We start from the raw sequence: 23,591 nt of genomic DNA, 5'->3' as shown, positions 1-23,591 counted from the left end.
TTTTTATAAGTGGCCTTATTTCTACTTACATGTCTTCCAAGAAATTTGCTATTACGACAAATTTTCAGGAACCAGGCAACCAGGAAAGTTCCAATACACAAAATAGTGGACATTAAAGCGGTATTGGGTTGATGTATTTTTTTATCCGCATAAAGAACATGATCGTCCTGATCAGGAGTATTATACGTTAAATTATCTAATGTTTGTACGGCTGGATAATAAGTAGAATTAAACGTGATATTATAAGCTGTAGAATTATATAGATACGGCATCGGCGTACTGACGTCACTTTCATTATACGTGGTAGGATAATGTGGCATCAACGGATGTTCTTGAAAAGTCTGAAAAAATACAAAATTAAAAGAATAAATGAAATTTGGGTTTAATGTTCTAATTTTCTGAACAAATCGTGAAAATGAAGATGGTGGCCATATGCCTTGCAGTGTGCTATGAGGGAATTTTTGTTTGCCTGTACAGTAGTCTCTCCATAAGGTTAGATCTATTTAATAAGACCAATTTTAAGTTTGATCAAAGGTCACAAGATGTAAACAGGGCTAGCGCTAATCCCAACACTAACCCTAACCCTGGACCTAGCCCCAATGCTTACCCTAACCCTAATCAACAATCTACTCCTTGTCACATTCAATCGAAACAAAGCCACATGACTCAATGACCAATCTGTTTCACAGAGGATTACGAAAGTCTTCTAATATCGCTGTAAAAGATGACTGCCTTCAAATCAACACGTGACGTCTCAATACGCGGCGTCAATCACTGGGTCAATGGCGCGTGCATTGTTTACATAAGACCTTACTGATTCGGGCAGAATGGAGTATTTTACTCATTTTAATACCCATTTACACTAAATAGGAAATAATTTTTACCTACAAATACGTCAAACTACTTTATTTTTAGAATTTAATTTGTCAGAGGAAAAAAGTTAATATTTGTGGCTCATTAAGTCGCATCGATGTCATCCTTATCAGTGATTGTCGCTGCCTAGCAGATATTCACTGCAGATCAGTGTGCTCAATGATACTTTAAACCATTAACCAGTAAATTGAGATGAGTTTGTATATTTGGTGTATCTACTTACCTTATCAAGTTTTTTAATAACTTCATAAATAAAGATGAGTGAGATCAATATGGCAAATATCTCCTCCGTAAATCGTGTAACATAACGAATCAAAAAACTTCCTTCAGCTGCTACAGTTAACGTAGATATTAAAAACACCCAGAATCCAATCCATGCTCGAAATGGCAGGAATTCTATATCATTTGATTCACAGAACTGAAAAATAAAATGGCAGGAATTTTATATCATTTGATATAGAAAATAAAATGTATGCCTTTAACAAGGTTTAATAACACAATATACATCTATTAGTGCTGTCACAATACAATACATATTGCGATTCAGGTGCTCCGATACAATTCATATCACGATTCATAAGCAGGTCAATATTTATCAAGAGACATCCGGATAAATAAATAATGATATTTTTAGTCCTGCCGATATCGAAGAAATAAAAATGTTTTATATCACGATATTGATGTGGATCAAAATTAGTACCAAAACAGTGTAAAAGTGTTTGTGTACCTACTGATAATGTGTAACGTGGATACGGTTACTTATTGAAGAAACAAAACACATAAAAAAGAACCGCAATACATCGATTCAGCAATATATTGTGCCAGCACTAACATCTATATAATTCACATTTCATACTTATAAAATGTCATCATTTAAATAGTTTGTGTAATCCGGTTTTTCACGGATAACAATTCGGACAAAAAAAACATTCAGATTTAAATAAATTGGATGTTAGATTTTATTCCTGCTTGGCCATTAATATTCTTAGAAAATCGATAAAATTAAGATTCCTGAGATCCTATAACCTGAAGAAATTAAAATTATGAGCTGACGACTTTCTGTTCAAAAGCCCAAAGTAAATTATATCATTCAAACATAATCGTATTTATTCGATGCCCATTATCAGTAGAGCCCGTTATCTTATACATGTACTTAAAGCGTTCAAAAATATTGTAAACAGGTAAATCAACCTACCTTATACAAAGATTGTTCAAATACTAATACGGGACCCGTTGCTCCTACTATTAATAACGGTTGTCCCGAAAAAAGGCCGAAAACAACACCACATAAACATGTACTTAATACTGTTTCACTTACACCCATTAGTCCTTTGGTTTTCTCACCTGAAAGTAGAGTAAATTAAACATACATTATGCACAAGCTAAATCTAACTATTGCAGGTCTTTCTTTAGGCCGGAAATATTATCTAAATTATTAATTAGACATTAAATAACTTATCCATCGAGACCATAATCAACTCTCGATGCCATTGTTAGCCTGTGATATTTAGTGGATTTGAATACATTTTATGATGGATAATTTAACATAAAAATGGATAATCAAGATTTGGTTTATCATCATACCAACGTTAGTAATGATGTTCAAGGATAGCCTAAAATTGAATTGCTAATATCTTGGTTCAGAGTGAAGCAATTTGACTAAAATTTTCAGTATATTCTGTTTTCATTATCCATTTTTTATCTATTATAGCGAGTACTGTAAGCTCTTTATCTAATCTTACCTAATGCCTCTTTAAATATATACAAAATTAATACATTTTGTGATGGCAGAATAAAAACGTTGAGAGAATACTCTTCGAATTGTTATATAAATAAATTATCAATTGCTCTTCTACAAGTATGGATCGCGGGTTTGATCTGGTCTTGACCGAGCCTGTTCATCAGGTTGGACAGGCGACCCTACTCCTTATCACGTAGGGCACACACGTGCTAACCATTCGTCCATCCACCCCCCTTCCTGCATTATAACTACGTACTGTAAATAAATCAAATCAATACTTACTGAGTATACCACCAAATGCGATACAAGGAGAGAGGCAGGCGAAAAATATAAATATAAAAGATGCTAAACATGTAATATTACACGCATCTTTAAAATCACTGAGATAGTACGGATATCTTCTTCTGATATCATTGATTAATCCACCAAATATACACTTTGTTCTCTGTAGAGGATCCGCAGGTATATGAGATTTTTTCTCTTTTTCTATTAATTCTGAAATATAATTACACATTTAAATATATGATTTTTTCTCCTTTTCTATTAATTCTGAAGTAAATAAATTTAATTATATATGTAACTTCTGTTGTTTCTCTATAGTCCATACATCAATAATAATTTGTATTTTAACAAATGCAGCATCCAACAACTATGTTTAATCACCAGAACTAGACAGGTATCATGCTCGAGATGAAATAAAATAGGGTTTAACATCCTACTTTTCAGCACTAACCAGCCTAATGAAAAAGGGCATACCTCATATAATGATCCTATCTAGAAAAAATAGTGTTTTGCAATAAAATACAGGAAAAAAAATTATCCAATGACAACAATAGTTCAAAACATTTTGAAACCTTTGAATGCACTAACAAATTGCACATGATATAGTTTTTTTTATCCCATCCGAACGATCAGAAAAAATCACCATGAGAGACTAGAGTCAGCCCATGCCAGGATTCTGCTCCAGTGGCGTAACTTTTTATCTTCAGAAAGCAACTTTATGTGGTGAGAGTGAGACATTAAGTATTATATCAATATATTACACAATGTCTTGCTAAATACCATTAAACATCTTACAATACAGACACTATCCTGCACATGCATTTCATCTAGTACTTGAGTGACATTTAGCGATTGAGCACATTAAAAAACACAACACAATATGAGTATAAAATAATGTACGATTGGCACGTTGCCCATACATCATTTGTAATAACGGTACTCCAAAATCAGAGGATGACGTCACTTTTGTATTTGAAGTTTTAAATTATTCTCAAGCATAAAACATTTCCATTCATACCTTCCTGCTCCTCTAGTTTCTGTTTTTTGCGTCGTCTGATGTGTGCTCTCTTCCTTGCCATGTCCATAATAGGTAAGAGAGTTTTCTGGTCCCAATCACCAGGTGGTAACACAATGGAGTCGTCAAGGAAACCATTAATAGCATGTAACAATTCCTCTCTACTCTCAGCTCTGTAGGCCACATCATGGAAAAACTAAAATATACAAATTATTTTTTATCTATTATTATCTATTTCCTAGAATTTCTAGCTTAACTCTTAAGTGACCCTGAGGTTTGATGTCACAGCGTCATAAAAACCACGTCATAATGGTAATCTGTGATTAGGAGAACAATATCACCGTTTTATTATAATTTGTCAAGAAGAAACAGTACGATATTTAACTGGAAGAAAACTAATGAGTGAAAGTGTTCTGTTTATAAGGGAAGCATCTCTCATTACGGTAGGGAAGTAGCATTCGGCTAACCGGTTTTGTAGATAAAGTCGCTATGGGTACTTAACAGGAACGTAATAGGTGTTGACAAAAGTCAACTTGGGTCATCTAAGAATTATTTGGATGGTTGTAAAAACCAAAATTTCATTGTTGGCAGGCAGACTTATAGGACTTGGGAAATGATGCAAAAAAGATTATTTAACCTTTTTTCTATGTAGAGTCATGTAATCAGGCCCCAAGTTCACAAAGCATTCTCAGACTTACCTTAAGGATTTATTCAACTTTCAATCAATGTTTATGAGAAATATCTTTGATCAAGAAACACAAAACCTTGTACATAGTTTCTTATTGATGTATTTGATACATTTAAACAACAAAACTTATATAAAGGGCTATATTAGGCGAACAATTTTGAGTAAATACTTAACTTAAATCTGAGAGTGTTTTGTGAAAATGGAGCCAGGACATATAATGGTGACTATTATTAGGTTAGAGATATTTTTGATAGTAAAAGTCAACTGTTCATAAGTGAATAGTATTTATTTTGCAGTGAATGTGAAGACAACCTAATATAAATATTACCTGATTGGTCATCAATGTTGACAATGATCTACCAACTTCATGATAATCCATTCCACTCTTCTCTGGTCCCAGTAAAATAAACACAAAACGAACAGGTAATGGAACTTCCGTCAAATTCTCCAAACAACGACCTTCTGATAATCTGACAAATGCCATGACTGGTTTCTGGAGAAAGTCAACAGTACCAACGAGTACGGTGCTGGCCTCAGATCCAGCAGGTATTCTCTTCATGATGTCTTGTACATTCTTTTTAGCAGGATCTTGCGGAGTAATACCAATATGAATAGATTCTGTTCGTGTCTGTCAAATAAAAGATATAGTAGAACAAAGTGAATAAAGCCTTCGCTTTGGTCAAATGATATTTTATATCAGGGATGCTATTTGGCCCATATATTCCAGACATTTTCTACACAATTTTCTAAACGTCTGACCAGAAATATGCCCAATCGGAAACCAAGATATGGTTAATAATATTGAAAATTCCAAAATATATTGACTTTACTGAGTGTATAACTACTACTAATATTGATTATCACAGACGTTTTCCTTTCATTTTCTGCTATATAAACAAAGATACATAATTATGGAGGAATATTACTGGTGTGAATTTGAAGCAGTTACGGGTTGGTCCACTTTTATTCTATGGTATTTCCAAAACAATTAATTTACTGACTTAAATTCAAATACCATACAGGAATTAAATATGAATACCTTCCTTTTTTGTATTCAGAATGTGATATGATACATAACATACAAATATTTGTAGTGGAAGTCTATTAAAGGGAAGAGAAGCTTATTGATCCTTTTCCTGAAGCTGACAAACAGCCCCAACTGAAAATGTCCGACGAGCAAAATTTTGAAATAGCAACCCTGGTCTATATGTTTTCAACATCAATAACATATAATTCCCAATAAATCTCCAGCTTACATTAGCCAAAGTCGGAGGAGACCCTTTCACACTTCATAAATAGTTTTAAATTTCAATCCATTAGAACTGAAACTTGACTTTTTAATTTCCATATACTTACTGTATTATTGTCAACATCAACTTTCACCATTTCAAGATTAGCTTTATCTTTTAATGGCTGTCTATCCTCATCTTTACTGTTTGATTTGCCATGATGAACTCCTCCTGATGATCCTAAAGTACTACCAAAACTGGCATTAGAGAAGGAACGGAGGAGAGAACCATGTTGTTTTTCACTTTGGTGTCTGTAAATAGAGTGAATATAAAAATATAACTCAACAGGATAAAACTTTGATTAATAAAAATATAATTGTTACATGCCTAGTAACAAATAAAGCTCATGCTCCAAATCGTTATAAAAATGCACTTTAATATATAACTTGTCAATTAAGTTTCTAACATGTATTTTTTGTGTGCATCAATGGTGAAAGTATATATATCAATAGAGATTATATGTGACAATGTTTCTCTTTTTATTTATCAAAAATTTCTTAGATCAGATAATATACCCAGCTATGTAAAATAGTATAATATACACAGGCTATGTATATACACTAGGCAATATACACAGGCTATGTATATACACCAGATAATATACACAGGCTATGTATATACACCAGATAATATACACAGGCTATGTATAAACACTAGATAATATTCACAGACTATGTATATAAACCAGATAATATACACAGGCTATGTATATACACTAGATAATATACACAGGCTATGTATATACACTAGGCAATATACACAGGCTGTGTATAAACACTAGATAATATACACAGGCTATGTATAATATACATAATATACACAGGCTATGTATAAACACTAGATAATATACACAGGCTATGTATAAACACTAGATAATATACACAGGCTATGGCAAATAAATTTGAGATCGTCCTACTGTAAGTACCACTATTTCATAAGCTACATATTTCAAACAGGAAACTACTAGTTCAGTGCTCCCAAACCTTGAGAACCCTAGGGACATTCAAACAAATCTCTGAGGACCCCCAACCCCATAATCTGCATTTACTCTGTTCAGTCATATTTCCTATATTAGGGGCATTAGGACCTTGATATGTGCCAACAATTTTCACATACATCTAATGTGAGCCAACTTATAGCCTGCAGACCCCTTTGATTTTGCAGTCCCTCCCACCCGGTTGGGAAGCACTGTACTAGAAACCTGTTGTATGACTGGACTAGTACTATACAATAAAATAAGGAATGAATGAACCTGAATGTATTGCTATATTACAACTATATGTAGTCTTATACATCCAGTAATATGTAGTCTTATAATATCTCCAGTAATATGAAGTCTCATTCATCTAGTAATATGACATTTATACACGCTTATGTTTACTATTGAGAGCTAGTCTAGTACATAGACCATCTGGAAGGCCAAGATCTTTGTGGAATGAATCTGATTAACTGTCTGGAAGGCCAACATCTTTGTGAACTGAGTTTCATTATCTTTACTAGCAGTACATAATATAGCCTGTATATGGACTGTCTGGAAGACCAAGATCTTCATGAATTGGTTTTATTATCTAAACTTGTATGGAGTACGACATATTTCAATTGAAACCAAGACGTAAACATTGTACTGTGTTCATGCAGTGTAAATTGTGTAAAACTACTTTCTATGAGGTGTCGTGAATGTTATGTATGACAAGCAAGCTGAGCATTCCATCAATTCATTCAATTTAAATTATAAATTTATTATTCAAGACATGCAGCCTATATTCAAGAAAACTTAAGCTAAAACATTTTAAGGATGAGCTTTTTTCATTAGCTAAGGGTTAAAATTCTGGTACTAATTTTAACTCTTATCAATTGTTAACTTTTAACAAATGAAACGGCTCCATTCATCAAATATTTTTGATTAAGTTCTGGTGAATAAGATCACTGACTTGCAGTATATCATTAGATTTAAAGAATTGCTGTGTCATTCAGAATTTCATTAAACATGCTATTCGTGACTATCATTCTTTAAACAATGTGAACAAGAGGATTTTTTTGATTTAATTCTTTAACTTGTCAGCCATGAGGGCACTAACTTGGATATATTTTTTTGTTCACCCAGTGTCTGAATTATACAACCTTGCACTCGTCACCACCATGTTATTTGAAGCCAAGCAAATAATTTATTATAAAATGTTTCATACTACAACCAAACAGAAATAAAAGCCAATAAATAAAAGTTGAAAATTTGCATTAATACAACCTATGTTGTATGTAAAAAAAAAAGCATAATTAGGATCCTGTCTGTAACAAATATAAGCATTATCTATAATTTATGTAAGCTTAATGAAGGATGTTATTATCCTGAAATGTATGTACACCCCCCCCCCCCCCAAATAAAAAGACAATAAAATTATGGCATTAAAAATTAAATTCCAATGAAGATGATAAGAGATGCAATGCATGAAGGAATACAATTGAACCATGGCTTTTATGGATTTTTCCAGGACGGTTTCCTCATAGTTTTCAAAACTGAATGAAATCAATAAATCCAACGATAATACATGAATAGGATTCAAATAAATAGAGGAATTATGTAATGATATATAATTAAGATATATGAAATGTAATGATAATAAATTTTACAATTGCAAATTTTGATGATGAAAAAAACTTTTCTTAAAATGTAAAAAATGATTGATAGGGTGCCAGTCTCAACTTGATATTAAAAATAATTATGAATAGGTTTCAAATAAATCATGATTAAAATAGATGATAAAAATTAAATAATAAACAAATAAACAACATGAACAGTAACATAAATAAAGCTAACAGGTTAGGTTAAATTATAATTAGTGGACAATATTAATACTAAAACCAACACCCATTTGAACATGCAGTTAGCAACTATTTATTACTTTCCTTCCTCGTTTATAAAAACCAATGTTACAAAATCATTCGACAATCGTCGTAATTTTTAAAATAGAATAAAAAATAATGGAGTATAAAGTGATTTTAAATCGACAAGAATTGATGAAAGACAATTTAGAAAAATGAAATGAAATGAAATGGAGTTTAACGTCCTACTGTTCTGCTCCTAACCTGGGCTAATGAAGACGGGCATACGCCATACAGTGTGCTATGAGGGAAATTTTGCCCGGACAGCGGCACTACGGCCTACTCTTAAATCGAATTCCAACTGCCAAGGGATCTTTTACGTGCACGTCAATGTGTACACGGGACCTCGGTTTTTTGTCCCATTCGAATGACTAGACAGCTTTCCTTGTCAGCCCCTCCGTCCTGCATCACTGACAAGGGAGAACCACGCCGGAAAATCTGGATGAACTTTCTCGGCCAATGCAGGGATCGAACACCCGACCTCCAGGCTAGCGAGCTAGCGAAAGACAATTTAGATAAACCCAAAAACATATTTAATTAATTTAAAGGAAGAACTGTTTTTGAAACTGTAAACGAAACATTAAACTAATAAGGATAATATTGAAGTCGTTTGACTTGTTGGTAGATCTTTATTTAAGGCTTGATACATCATTTAGCGATAAAGGAATTCCATATAAACTACAATATAATTGAAGTTTAATCTGTAATAGGATTTGTCTGCGATATCACCTCGGTGGAAGCGGACGTTAAATAAAACTATTCCACACACATTAAGATTAGTTTGTTGAATAGTCAGACAAAGGATTAAGTCAGTCAATCTAAGCAGATTAAGTAGTTAATCAAGGTAGCTGTATAGACGGTATAACATGATAAATACGTGATCACTTAATTACCTAATCAATCCAGCCTATTATCAACGATAATCGGGTTGAGTGGTAGTTATACACTCAGTACACTATATTAATTTTGGAATTTTGAATATTATTCATCATGTCTTGATGTTCGATTGGGCAAATTGCTGGTCGGACAATTTAGGACAATTGGAAAATAGCGTTGGACATGTCCGGAATATACGGTTGAAACCCAATGACTGCTTTAATGTTTTATAAATATTTGTCAAGCAATGATAACTGATGGTGGCTGTGGTAAAGGAAATGAAGGAAATTGGTATATATTTTTTTTTAAAATCTGATCATCTCATCAATGAACAATTATCAGGAAAATTAAAAAAAAACAAAAAAACATTGAACATTAAGTTGGCAAACTCAATTTAACTCAATGGAACAGAACTATTAAAGATGCATTATGTAGGAGCTAAATCTACCTATTGCAGTTATGTTTTTTTCTGGCTTCAAATGTTATATAAATTATTAATTAGACATTTATTTACATGACAAGCCTATAATCAATTGGATTAGGAAACATGTGCCATTTAACTGTTCATGGAATTTCAAATATCATCATAGCAATTCTTGTTAAAACTTCAAACATTAATATCTTTCACTCAGAATAAAGCAATTTGTCTGAAATTTTCAAAATATTAATTTTTGATTGTTTAATTTTAACCTATTATAGTATAGTGAGAACGGCCAGGTCTTTATGTAAATCTTACATAATGCATCTTTAAATGCTAAATACTGAACAACCACTGTACTACATACATGTTACTTTCTCTAGATGGTGTAGCAACTAACACATGGTCCACAGGTCTTTTAATCAAGAAAAACTCAATTTTCACGGGCATGTATGACAATTTTAAAGATTTCATAATTTCAAGGCTTTGAATCTTATATAATATAATAACAGAAAAAAAAACAGAAAACATTTCTATGAAATATAATTTTGAAGCTTTGTATTCTATATAATAAAATAACAAAAAAAATCAGAAAACATTTCTGTGAAGTATAATTATTGTTTTTTTATTATTAAGTGATATTTCTACCGGGATCCTCTACAGTTTTTATCGAAACAAGTGAAAAGAAATGTCACTAATTGATAAAGATTAATCTTATTGCACAGATTTGTTTGACTGCATTAATCTGCTTTAAACATCATTGAAACATTTTTAAATTAACGCCATTGAAACATTTTGAAATAAACAAAAGGACATTAAGCGTGCTAATTTGCGCTATTTGTATCATTGGTTTTTGGTAAAGGATTAGTGCTAGTGTTATGTTAGTGTTGGTACAAATCTCATAACCATATATAGGTAGTAAAGGGAAACTGACTATAGAAACCATTGATTCACATATATATAGTTACATATATAATATCAAACCTTCGGGAGGAACCGTCAAGCCCTACAAGATTATTGTATGATATATTACGGCGTAGGAACATTGGCTTATCACCCACATGTCTGAAATTAATCACGGTGTTATTAAATAGTAAGATGTATTAGATGGGGGAGTAGGGAGGGGCGGGTTTATGATAAGAGTATAGACTGGAGAGATGGGTGGGGTGGGGTGGGGTGGGTGGGGGTAAAGATGTATTAGATGGGGAAGTAGGGAGGGGGCGGTATATGATAAGAGTATAGATTGGAGAGATGGGTGGGGTGGGGGTAAATTTTATGTCAGGACAGCAATTAATCACATTGAATATAGTATCATATAGAGTGGGGGTGGGGTATAAAAGAATAAAGTTGTGCAGTATGGGGTCAGGGGGTGAGGAGGTACGAGTCTGTATCTAGTCTGATACTTATAACATAGTATGAGATGGAGAGAGAGGTGGGGAGGGGTTACAAGGATGAAATTGGGGGCAATGGGGTTGGGGTGGTGGAGACAAGTCTATGTTTGGACTGATATTAATAACATGAAATGTATGTGATATGGAGAGAGTCGGGGGGGGGGGGGAGTATATACAAGAATAAAGTTGCAGTGTATAAAGTCTGTGATCTTGTATACACGCCTCAGCAAGACTGAAAATTAATAATGTTTAATATGGTAGGGTAGCTGAAAAGAAATATTAATATTAGGGATATATTTTTAAGCACGGTGAACTAATTTTAACACAATATGTGGCTTGCTAAACTTCATTGATGCACTAGTTTGACAACTGAAAATAACGCAAGCATAGCTGAAATCTAACAATTTTTCAAATTAATTTTTAAATCCATGCTTTAAATTTCTTATGTTATGAGACAACATAAAAAAAAGCATTAAATTCTCTTCAGCAAATTTTTTTATCTCAATTTTTAAAACCAAAACAGAAGCAAATTAGTAGCTTTTAAGCATTACAACTGATTATGTCTGTCAATGCCTATATTTCTAGCAAGAACTTTTGGAGAGTTTGGCACCAACTTTATTCCAAACTGTCGCTAAACCATATAAATATAACTTCAAGTAATAAAACTCATGATTACGATTATAAATCTTTGTTCGAGTACCAACCAAAAGATAAAAAAAATCAAAATATGTACCGTATGTTTTTTTATTACTTAATTAATATGCAGAGCTACTAGCAAAAAATTCCTGAGATTAGTCGTCGGCAGAAGCAGTCGTTTTCACATTCAAATCTCAAGGTGGAGTTTTTTCAAATCGTTGTTGACAGAGATAATAAATTTGATGAAGACGTATATAAATTTTACAAATTTATTGATGGTAACCATAATGGAATAAATCTGATTTAAATTATCAGGAAAGGGGGGGGGGGGGGAAATAATCTAAATGTTTGTTTTGGATGTATCAGATTGTAAGAATATAAACAGCATCATAAATAAGGGGTGGGGAACAAAGGGGTAGAAATAAGAAATGAGAATACATTTAACGGGAAAGTAAACGAAGGGATGGGATGGGAAGAATAAGACATAGAAGGATTTTAACAAGTAAATATAGAGAATTCCATGTAACGTTCATAAATATATTCAATGCCTACCACAAAAAAAATATTGATAGAATTTTGAATTGTATATTTTAGTCTGAATGATAAGAAATGATCAAAATTTGAGAAAATAAAAACAATTTATGACTTCAAAAAGTTAAAAGGGTAGACAACTCATAATGTTCCTGTTACATGAATTTCTCGAAGATATAATTAATCACGCTATAAAACACATATTTTGTAAATTTAGATTCTGTAAATAATCAAGTATTACATTCTACATATTGTGTTAAATAAAAGGTCAACATATATAGAAATATATAAACCGTATTCGACCATATATAAGCACATATTCTATCATATCACTGGAACTTATAAACCTATTTTCTCAATCGAAAAAGCATAACTCTTGAAGTAATTATCTGAAATCTTTAAATATCAACACGTTTCTTTATCGCATAGACATTAAAACTGAGTCAAGTCAATCAGATGACAACTTTAGCCTGTTTACAAGCCATTGTGGACAATTACAAGAGAGACAATGGAATATGACCACAATTTAATATTGGGGGCATAAAAATGAAACCAATGTGACGCTATTGAACTGAACATTTTATATAAAAAAAAAAATTAAAAAAAATCTTCTGGAATTTCCAAGTGCTTATTGGATCGAATACGGTCATTATAATCACTATCAAAAGAATTCACACGAAGAGAGAAAATATAAAATATTACATCAAATTAAAATATCTATCTAGTAAGAGAAAATTAATATCAAAGTACGATGACATGAAATGAATTTTTATCATAGCAAATGAGTTGATCAATGATTAGATTTAAAATATGATATTTTTGATTTGTGCCCAAAAAAACAGTAAAGAATACGCTTGATCTGATGTCTCATTTTAAAGAGTTATGCTTTTAATCTTTTGAATCTGGATAAAAATTTAAATTAATACATAAAACTTCATTAAAGATACCTTCCCACAAAAGTATTTATCAGGTGGTTATTTCCAATAAAGTATGACAATTTTGGTATATATGGAAGTAGAAACATCCAATCTTACTAGAAAAAAACTGAATCCCCTGAAAAACAACCATGGAGCGCATACAGGACAAAAATGTAAGGGTCTCCGACTATCAGGGATGTCTGCTCGAGTGACATCAAAGGTTGCACGCGAAGATTGTCTGATCTCTCAGTGTTAGAGAGCGCTTGATGTATATGTTGATAAACTTGATGGCGAGCGGACTAGGAAATTGTGAGAGACTTAAATGTACAACAGTTTCTGAGATAAAAACCACGGAAAAAGACGTGAGCAGTGGATAATCCAAGAATTTAATATGATAAATGGACAGCGATTAAAGACAACATCGTCTTGTATGCAATGAATTCTCTCCTCCTCCAGCTTCGCACCCATTGCTAGGTACGCATCAGCCAAGTCATGTGACACAAACATGACTTTTCTTAATAGATTTTTTATAGCTTGGAGTATTTCCTCATGAATACAATGTTTTGAGAAGGATTTAAAGCAAAATTTTTATAGATTAATTAGTTTGAATATGTTTTTAGTCCAAATGTATCATCAAATCACCCATTTTGTACGTGGGAAGGTATCTTTAAGCCACAAGAAAATTTAATATTTTCTGTAAAATACAAATGACGTTCACAGACTTTAAATAGGCGCTTCAATTTCTCACCCAAAGAATTCAGTACAAATAAATTAATGATTCAGTGACCGTACCATTCTATCCAATAAAAAAATTCATAAAACAATCATGTGGAAATTAATTTTGAGATTAAATTTTAAAAACCACCCAAAAATCGAAAGCGTGAACAGTAAGCAAATGTGCCAGAATTTTGATTTTTACAAGACTCTATAAGCAATATATATATTTTATAAAAAAAAGAAAAAAGAGTAATTGAATGAAAAACTTACTTATGTTTTAAAAGAAGAGTGCGAAGGATATTTCCTTTATTTTCCTCACTTATCAGATCTCGAATAAGAAGATTTTCGACTACATTATGAATAATAGTCTGTAAATTTTCTGCTTCTAAATCTAATAACACAGTACCTGTAAATCAAAATATTAAAGTTTAATTAAATGATCATCCCAATTATAAATTAATCAAATAAATATTGTGTATTTCTGCAAATTAAGATTGTAAATTTATAGACCTAGTACTGGTTCCCAAGCTCTACTCATCTTGTTGTTGTTGTTCTTAAGGGCGATGCTCTTCAAAAAAAGAGAGAGAGAGAGAGAGATGGGGTTTAACGTCCACTCAACACAAAGTAGGTCATTTTGGGACTAACATATGGTTCAATTTTATTTCAATAATTCGCTTGTGCGTAGAGGTCTTTAGCAGTGGGAGGAAACCGGAGAAAACCAACGAGATTTGACAGGCGACCATACTTATGGTCACTTACAAGCGGGGAATCAATGACAGATCTTATGATGCAATGCACACGCATTAACCATTCAGCCACCCAATAAGGTTGGACAGACGACTCTACTCCTTGTCACGTACAAGCGGGGAATCGACCAGTATATGACTGTAACATGAACATACCGAAAATATTTATTCTCACCATTTTCTAAACCTTTACGTAATTCAATCAAGCTATGAAAAGAAAGTGAGGCAACGTGAGGTTTTCCCCAACGTTCTGCCCCTTCTTCAACATCTTCTTCAAACTTGATCCAACGAGCCTTCTCTCTCCATTCCCATTCATGTTCATCTTTAACAAATAATTCATCTAACTCAACAAATACCTGTAAATGATAAATAAAACATAAACGTATCACATGACTTCATGACCTGATTACCCTCAATACGTCCATCACATGACATCAGTACTCAATTACCCTCAATATGTGTATTACATGATTTCATGACCTGATTACCCTCAATATGTGTATTACATGACTTCCATGATCTGATTACCCTCAATATGTGTATTACATGATTTCATGACCTGATTACCCTCAATATGTGTATCACATGACTTCACAACGAAATCTAAATGAAATGAGGTTTAACGTCCTACTGTTCTGCTCCGACTGGGCAAATGAAGAAGGGCATACTCCATACAGTTTGCTATGAGGGAAATTTTGCCCGGACAGCATCACTATGGTCTACTCTTATATCGAATTCCAACTGCCAAGGGCCCTTTTACGTGCACACCAATGTGTACACTGGACCTCAGTTTTTCGTCCCGTCCAAACAAATAGACAGCTGTCCTTGTCAGGACCTCCGTCTTGCACCACTGACAATGGGAAACCACGTCGGAAAATCCTGATGAACTTTCTTGGCCATCACCAGGAACAAACACACGAATTAGAAGCAAGCGAGCCAGCGACTTACTCCTGAGCCACAGTGGTTCCCTCACAACGAAATGTACATTATTATTTACTTTTATATTTCATCCATATACATATCTATTTAACCAATATTCAAAAGTAATATATCTTACATCATGTGGGCTGTGATCAAATTTTTTTTTGGGTTTCTTTTTTTCTTTGTGCGCTTTTCCAATATGGACAATAGATTGAAAATTATTCTTATTTCTACGATTAATTTTATGTCTTCTAATACCACGAACATCTTCCCACCTGTGACCTTAAAAATATAATATTTAAATTATCTTAAAATGAACTTAATTTAAAATATAGATCTACATGTATATGCAGTAGAATCTGTATTCATCAGTCGTTCAAGGGAATTGTCATGGCTGAACTCTTAAAGATGCATTATACAAGAGTTAAATCTGTCTATTGCAGGTCTTTCTTTAGGCCTTAAATGTTATATAAATTATTAATTAGACATTTATTAATATGAAAAGACCTTAATCAACTCTTGATGCCATCAGATGGTCCCAATTTTAAGTAGATTAGAACGGTTCGGCTATTTAATGATTTAATATAAAAATGGAGAAGTAAAGCTAAGCATTGAATAACCAGCACCGTGTTTATGATAATAAACAATCAATTCAGATATCTTGACAAAACTATAAACTTTGAAATATTTGCTCAGAACAAAGTAATTTGAATTAAATTTTCAATATATTCATTTTACATTATTGTTTTTGAACCATTGTAGCAAAAACAGCCAGTTCTTTATCTAAACCTTACATAATGCATCTTTAATAAAATCTCAGTTGATACCAAGTAAAACTAAACAAAATTAACAAAAGACTTATTGCGATAGCTTACAAGGAGCTGTCACTGAGAAGGAATGGCTGCTCGCACAGATTCTACTGTATACACTGTGACTTCGAAGCTGGTATGTGGGCATATTTCCACAATCAAGGGAAGGAATCACAAGGGTTGAAGACATAGCTTTCACTTAATTATAATAATAATGTTTTCCCCAGTCATAGCTTAGACATAACTTTGATACTGTTATAATAATATTTTCCTCAATCATAGCTTTCACTCTATTAATTATAATAATAATATTTCCCCCAGTCACAGCTTTTCCCCAGTCATAGCTTAGACATAATTTTAACTCTAGTATAACAATATTTTCCCCAGACATAGCTTTCACGCTATCATAGCTTCCATTCTATTATAAAAAAAATTCTGTGTCATATATTTCGATACGAAAAATATTTTTTCAGCTTGCCATTTAATTATTCTGAAAAGAACATATCTTAAGGGCAACATTTTTATTATTATTATTATTTTTAAACTTACTGGCCATTTCATCCAGATCAGCTTTATGAAGCAATGCAGCTTCATCTGTCTCGGTTGGCGAGCGTTTTAATTCTCCATCTAATTTAACTTCACTTCCTTTCTGGCGCCTTAATATTAAATCTCTTTCTTTAAAATGTTGATGATGATGGTGGTGACGTTTCTTTCCGGAACTCGTTCGACTTAAGGAACTGAAAATATGTAGAACGTTTCGCATAATTTGGTGAATAAACAAAGGCTGGACATTCATTTCCTACCTCGTCTGAGGCTTCTATTAGATCTGATCGAATTTATCACAAATTGCATTACAGATGTTTCTAGCCAGTACGAGAGGTTGACTAACAGTAGGGTGGAAACCAGAGATTTATTTGGAAGAATACCAGATTGTTCAGACAGTCGTACCCTTTACAACATAACAAATAAAACATACCGTATATAACCCAATAAGTGTCCATTCATCAATAACTTTATTCCATTGATAACGTGACTACTCAGAGCTTGGATAGCCACTACCATTCAGATTGACACTCTGATTGTCTGTACCATTCAGAATGATATATTTTAGATTGTCTGTACCATTCAGAATGATATATTATGTATTGTCTGTACCATTCAAACTGACATTCTGTACCATTCAGAATGATATATTTTATTCAGATTGATATATTTTAGATTGTCCATACCATTCAGATTGATATATTATGTATTGTCTGTATTATTCATACTGACATTCAGATTGTCATACTTTGGATTTTCTGTAAAATTCAGTTTGACATATTTTAGATTGTCTATACCATTCCAACTGACATTCAGATTGACATATTTTAGATTGTCTATACCATTCAGATTGACATATTTTGGATTGTTTGTACAATTCAGACTGATATATTTGGATTACTTGTACTGTTCAGATTGACATTCAAATTGGCACATTTTTGATTGTCTGTGCCCTTCAGATTGTTATATTTTAGATCGTTTGTACCATTCAGATTGCCATATCTTAGATTGCCTGAACTGTACTCTGGTACTGTTTTGTTTGGCTATTCCACTGTATGTTTTATTAGGTAACTACTACTCCTTATTTTTAGAGTGTTGAATTTTTTCCCGTACATTTTAGGGTAAAATGTCAATAATTGACAAATCATGTTTACATTCCAACCTGGCGCCTAAACAAGACGCTTGAGAGTTTAAGGTCAACTAAAAAAATATTTATGCATACACTGATGGTTCATTTTGTTCTGTAGGTGCATAACCATTTTGTTCTGTTGGTGCAAAACCATTTGGTTCTGTTGTTGCATGACCATTTTCTTTATCCCTTCTCTTCCAGATCTCTCCATCAGAATCTTCTTTATGTAGTTTTATTTCACTTGGTTCACCACCTAACATTTAATAAGAAGGGCAAAAAAATATGAAGAGATATAAGGAATGTTTATCGTGTAGGTAGATTAAATGCTGTTCTCGATGCCAAAAGTGACGATAATACTTCTGAGGTATCCAAGATAAAGGGATACAAATTGATGACGATATCAAAACAATGTTTAAGTTGCCAACGTCCACTCAAACAAACTAGGTCGTTTTGTGACTTACATATGGTTCAATTTTATTTCAATACTTTGCTTGGAAATAGGGGTTTTTAGCGCGAGGTTGGAGACGCAACCCTACTCCTTGTCACATCCAAGCTGCAAATCCAAAACACATTACTTGACTCAATGATAGAGCTTATGATCAAAAGCCCATAGACTAAACCAGACGCTTCCCCCCACCCACCCTTGGGTTTCTGGGCTCGATAGAATAAAGAATGAAAGAAAATAAACATAATATACCGTACTTACCAAGTAAGAATTTAACATGACCTGATGTTGACTCTGAACTGACTTTTCGACTTTGGCTGGTCATTGGAACATCCAACATTGGAACTCTTTCCGATAATTGAGGTTCAGTTTCATCCTCAAATGTGAACATTGGTCTGGAATCTGAGAAATCAGTAGAGGACTGGGAGATGATAATTTCTGGTGGAATGTCACTGTCTTGATGATCAGGGCCTGTTGTTAACTCACTGCCACCGATATAAAATCCAACATGTACTTCGCTCGCTTTTCTAGACACTGGTGCAGACAGGTCAGTATCTTCAGCTGCATCAGTGTCATCAACATCCTCAACATCTTCCATTTCTTCATCTGAGTCCTGGAGATTAATCAACAAAAAGGAATTAATCCTAATTTAAGAGATTTTTTAACAGAAACAAAAGACACATTCCATTACAAAAACAAATAAACACTTTCACTGTCCAGTAAGTACATGAGCACCGATTTTCTTAGGAAACACGATCTAATTAGCAAAATATTTTGTAGTAATGTTCTTAATAGAAAAATATTGTCATTTCAGAAATAAATGAATATTTTGTCATTACAGCACATGATAATCTGTCATCCTTTTTTTTTTTTTTTTAACTTGACACTGCGTTATAAACATTGAGTGGCATCTGGTAATAGGGCATATCAATAACACAAAGACCATTTACATAGAATACAATCACTGGTTTATTATACAGCGCTAGGTTTCGATAAGTCCTCAATGGTTTATTATACAGTGCTAGTTTTCTATAATTTTTCACTGGTTTATTATACAGCACTAGGTTTCTATAAATCTTCACTGGTTATTATAGTGCTAGGTTTCACTACTTGTCTGTAGATATTATAGGAAACAAACAAAGGCAATAAGTAATCAAATGAAATGGGTTCAACGTTCTACTCTTCCATCCAGCCATCCAACCCCCCAATATTAAAAGATTGAAGTCAGTGAAACAATCGATTTAAAGGATTTCCAAGAATTATGTTGAAACCTACCTCCTCCCCATCTTCCTCTCCGTCCTCCTCATCTTCCTCTTCTGGAATAGTCGGAGATTGAATGGCTCCTTTCGATGGAAAACTACGAATTTTCTTTTTCTTCTTCTTTTTCTTTTTTTTCTTGATGTGTGTCTGTGGCATACTTTTCATTGACCGACTGGAAAGCGAGCGAAGAGGTTGATGTATGTGTGGGTATGATACTTTTCGATGTACTGCAATTAAAAAAAAACAAAACAAACATAATAATGTAATAAGGTCATTAATATCACATGCTTAGATAGACACAGGCACAGCCCAGCTTAGGCATGGGCCAAGTGGACCAAAACCCGAGGCCACGCTGTTCATGGCAAAAAGAGAAAAAAGTATTAAATTCCATATGAAAGTTCCACTCTCAGTCTAGCGGCGCAATGCGTGGAGACGGGGTGAGTCTGTGATCCTTCAACCATCTCTGTGATTGATTAAAACATGTGACGTGGGCGATCGTTCGTATGCTAATTCTTTTCGTAGCGCTAGCGACCCGGCAATTCTAGTCTGGCCCAGGCCAGGGCCTCGTTCCATTTAAGCTAGGCCTTGGACACAGGGCTTATTCATGAAAACTTATATTAAAATAAAATAAGAAATCTATGAGTGGCGAGTAGCCATCCCAGATTACTCTCATGAAGTGACTATTTTTGTTCAGTTCGAACTCATCAGGCTTAAGTGAGATTGTGCGGATGTTCACTTTATATAGTCGTCGGGACGGGAGCACAAAATGGTTTAAGGATACTGCTTTTTGATTGGTTGGGGATTAAAATCCTAGCTCTTGACCAATGAAAAGGCTGCATTCTTAAAATAAGTTTTCATGAATAATGTCCCAATATTGAGAGAGAGAGAGAGAGAGAGAGAGAGAGAGAGAAATGGGGTTTAACCTCCACTCGACACAAACTAGGTCATTTCGGGACTAACATATGGTTTAATTTTATTTCAATAATTCGCTTGAGCTTATGGGTCTTTAGCAGTGGGAGGAAACCGGAGGACCCGGAGAAAACCCACGAGGTTGGACAGGCGACCCTACTCCTTGTCACGTACAACCGGGGAATCAAAACCCCGCCAGTTGACTCAATGACAGACCGTATGATACAGCGCGCTCGTGCTAACCATTCGGCCATCCAACCCCCCCGTCCCAATAGTACATGCTCAGGCTCAGATATCCAGAGGTTTTGTAAAAGGGCAGGAATGGATTGACGATTAAAGATGCAGTCTGTAAGATTTAGATAAAAAGCAACCCATTCTTTCTATAATAGTTCAAAAATAGATAGCTAAGTTATGAGTGTTTAAAGTTTTGACAGTCGCTCTTGCTATGATAATAAACAATGTTTCAATTATCCATTTTAATTCATTCAATATCTTGGCCATCCGATGTCCTAGAGAGTTGATTATTGGCTTGGCAGGTGAACAGTGCCTAAATAATGATTTGTATAACATTTGAAGCCCCCCAAAAATATCTGCATAAGACAGATTTAGTTCTTACATAATGCATCTTAAACGATATGATGTGATTCAAATGATTCATGTATCTTTATTAATACTGTCTGGATAACACAAAAACCTTGTCATTTAGAAACTAAACATATTGAAAGCTCTATGAATGACAGTTACATCATCAATGTATCAGAAAGCATTACTAAGATTCTGTGTCATAGCATTTTGGGACTAACATATGGTTCAATTTTATTTCATTAATTTGCTTGTGAGTGGGGTTCTTTAGCAGTGGGAGGAAACCAGAGAACCTGGAGAAAACCCACGAGGTTGGACAGGCGACCCTACTTCTTGTCACTTACAAGCGGGGAATAGAAACCACACCACTTGACTCAGTGACAGACTGTTTTATGCAACATGCACACCTTACCCATTCGGCGAGCCAACTCCCTTTCACTATTTAAATATTCATTTTAAAATTTTGAATTTTTTGATCGATCCTAGATGCATTTTTCAGATTTCTAGAAATTGTGATTCTGTCCATTATCTGTTAGTGTTTTCTTATTTTTTAACTAAATGGTTTTTCATCACCAACCAACATTGTTTGATGAAATATTTGAATATCAAAATTGTTTATCGACCCTGAATAATAAATATATTTGAAAAATCCGTTTGAACTAGAATAATGAAATCTTTTTGTGAGCACTAAATGTTAACAGACTTACTATTAAAATCATCCTCGCTGAATTGTTTTTTCTCCGTTACAAATGATGGCACACTAAAGCGTCGTCCCGAATCATCCACAACAGCTTCTGACTGGTTGGTAAGAGAACTAATGTCAAATACTGGTTTATACAGCTTCTCAACGTCATCATGAAGAAAACGTAGATGTGTGGACGTGTCATCAAAACTCGGTTTATTTCTGTTCATGTGGGATAATTCCGGTTCTGTTGATATGGACCGCAAAAATGGAGACAGATCTCCATTTGATTGCTGACCTTCGAGATCAACATTTGTACTCGACGGACTGGAACCTTCGGGTAATTCTTCATCTTGTGTTAATGGAACCACTTCTTCTGGAGAATGCTGAAAAAATAAAAATATTACTTTTATCCGTTTAGCACTTCATGCATGTAAATATAGACTACCTCAATTCCTTGAAGAAAAATAAAGATGTATTAATACTGGAATAACTGGTACATCCCTGAACAGAACCAGTTCCTTAGGCCGCCTGAAACCGCTCGAGATATATGAATAGCTTTCCGTATTATAGTGAAAGGATATGAAAAAGACAGGAATAATCAATACTGACTTTGTTTATTAAAAACAATGCATCTGGATGGGTGTGTGTGAAATCGGTTTATTTAACATATCCGCTTGCACTGAGGTTACGTGACATCGCGGCAGATAATTCTGTATCAGTGTTGATGTTTAATTAAATACTTGAGGGCGTGCTTCTGCATCAATGAGGTCCAGGAAGGACTTCGACATCTACAATTTTATTTATGTTATATCTTAATTTTATTTGCTAAAACTGAAAACAAATCACAATGCCTGTATGCTGGAGGAAGGCCTCTTTAAAATTAGAATCAAAGTTATTATGTACCAAAGCATCAACAATGAAATTGCTTATCTCTGCTTAGTCTAAGTAGAAAGTGCTCATCATCAAACTCAGTCAAGGCATTCACATAAGAAACACCTATAGGAAGTTTGAACATTCTAGCTAAATTATTAATCCAATTAGAAACAGAGTTATCTTGTTCCAAAAGCATGGATAGACGGACAGATAGACAGACCCATGCATTCCCCTGCTTTCTTCGAAAGGCAGAGAACAATATAAATCATTAACCTTACAAATATATATTAAAATACTCTAAATTGTTTTTTGTTAATTAATCTGAACTAAGTCTGTAAATCCTGCATAAAATACGAGATCCTACTGTCACATTTATATGAAGATATTCATTAATTAAATATTAACACGGAAGGCAAGATTTAAAACATTTGTCAC

At 33.6% G+C, this 23,591-nt stretch overlaps 1 protein-coding gene across 1 annotated transcript in view; it reads right to left on the bottom strand.

Moving 5' to 3' along the window:
- Positions 1-319: 319 nt before the first annotated feature.
- LOC126832645 (anion exchange protein 2) overlaps positions 320-23,591 on the bottom strand; it is a 96,189-nt gene continuing 72,917 nt past the window's right edge. The window contains exons 5-18 of the mRNA XM_056103252.1: positions 22,306-22,666; positions 20,123-20,334; positions 19,109-19,460; positions 18,496-18,655; positions 17,280-17,467; positions 16,058-16,203; positions 15,176-15,356; positions 14,525-14,660; positions 11,047-11,127; positions 5,956-6,139; positions 4,928-5,227; positions 3,915-4,107; positions 3,139-3,163; positions 320-341 (exon numbers count right to left, since the gene is read on the bottom strand). Coding sequence (XP_055959227.1) covers positions 320-341; positions 3,139-3,163; positions 3,915-4,107; positions 4,928-5,227; positions 5,956-6,139; positions 11,047-11,127; positions 14,525-14,660; positions 15,176-15,356; positions 16,058-16,203; positions 17,280-17,467; positions 18,496-18,655; positions 19,109-19,460; positions 20,123-20,334; positions 22,306-22,666 — 2,541 coding nt within the window. The remainder of the gene's footprint in view (positions 342-3,138; positions 3,164-3,914; positions 4,108-4,927; positions 5,228-5,955; positions 6,140-11,046; positions 11,128-14,524; positions 14,661-15,175; positions 15,357-16,057; positions 16,204-17,279; positions 17,468-18,495; positions 18,656-19,108; positions 19,461-20,122; positions 20,335-22,305; positions 22,667-23,591) is intronic.

The sequence above is a fragment of the Patella vulgata genome, chromosome 9, assembly GCF_932274485.2.
Source record: "Patella vulgata chromosome 9, xgPatVulg1.2, whole genome shotgun sequence".
NCBI lineage: Eukaryota > Metazoa > Mollusca > Gastropoda > Patellidae > Patella > Patella vulgata.
Note: the sequence above shows the minus strand (reverse complement) of the source record. Positions and strands in the feature narration are given on the sequence as shown.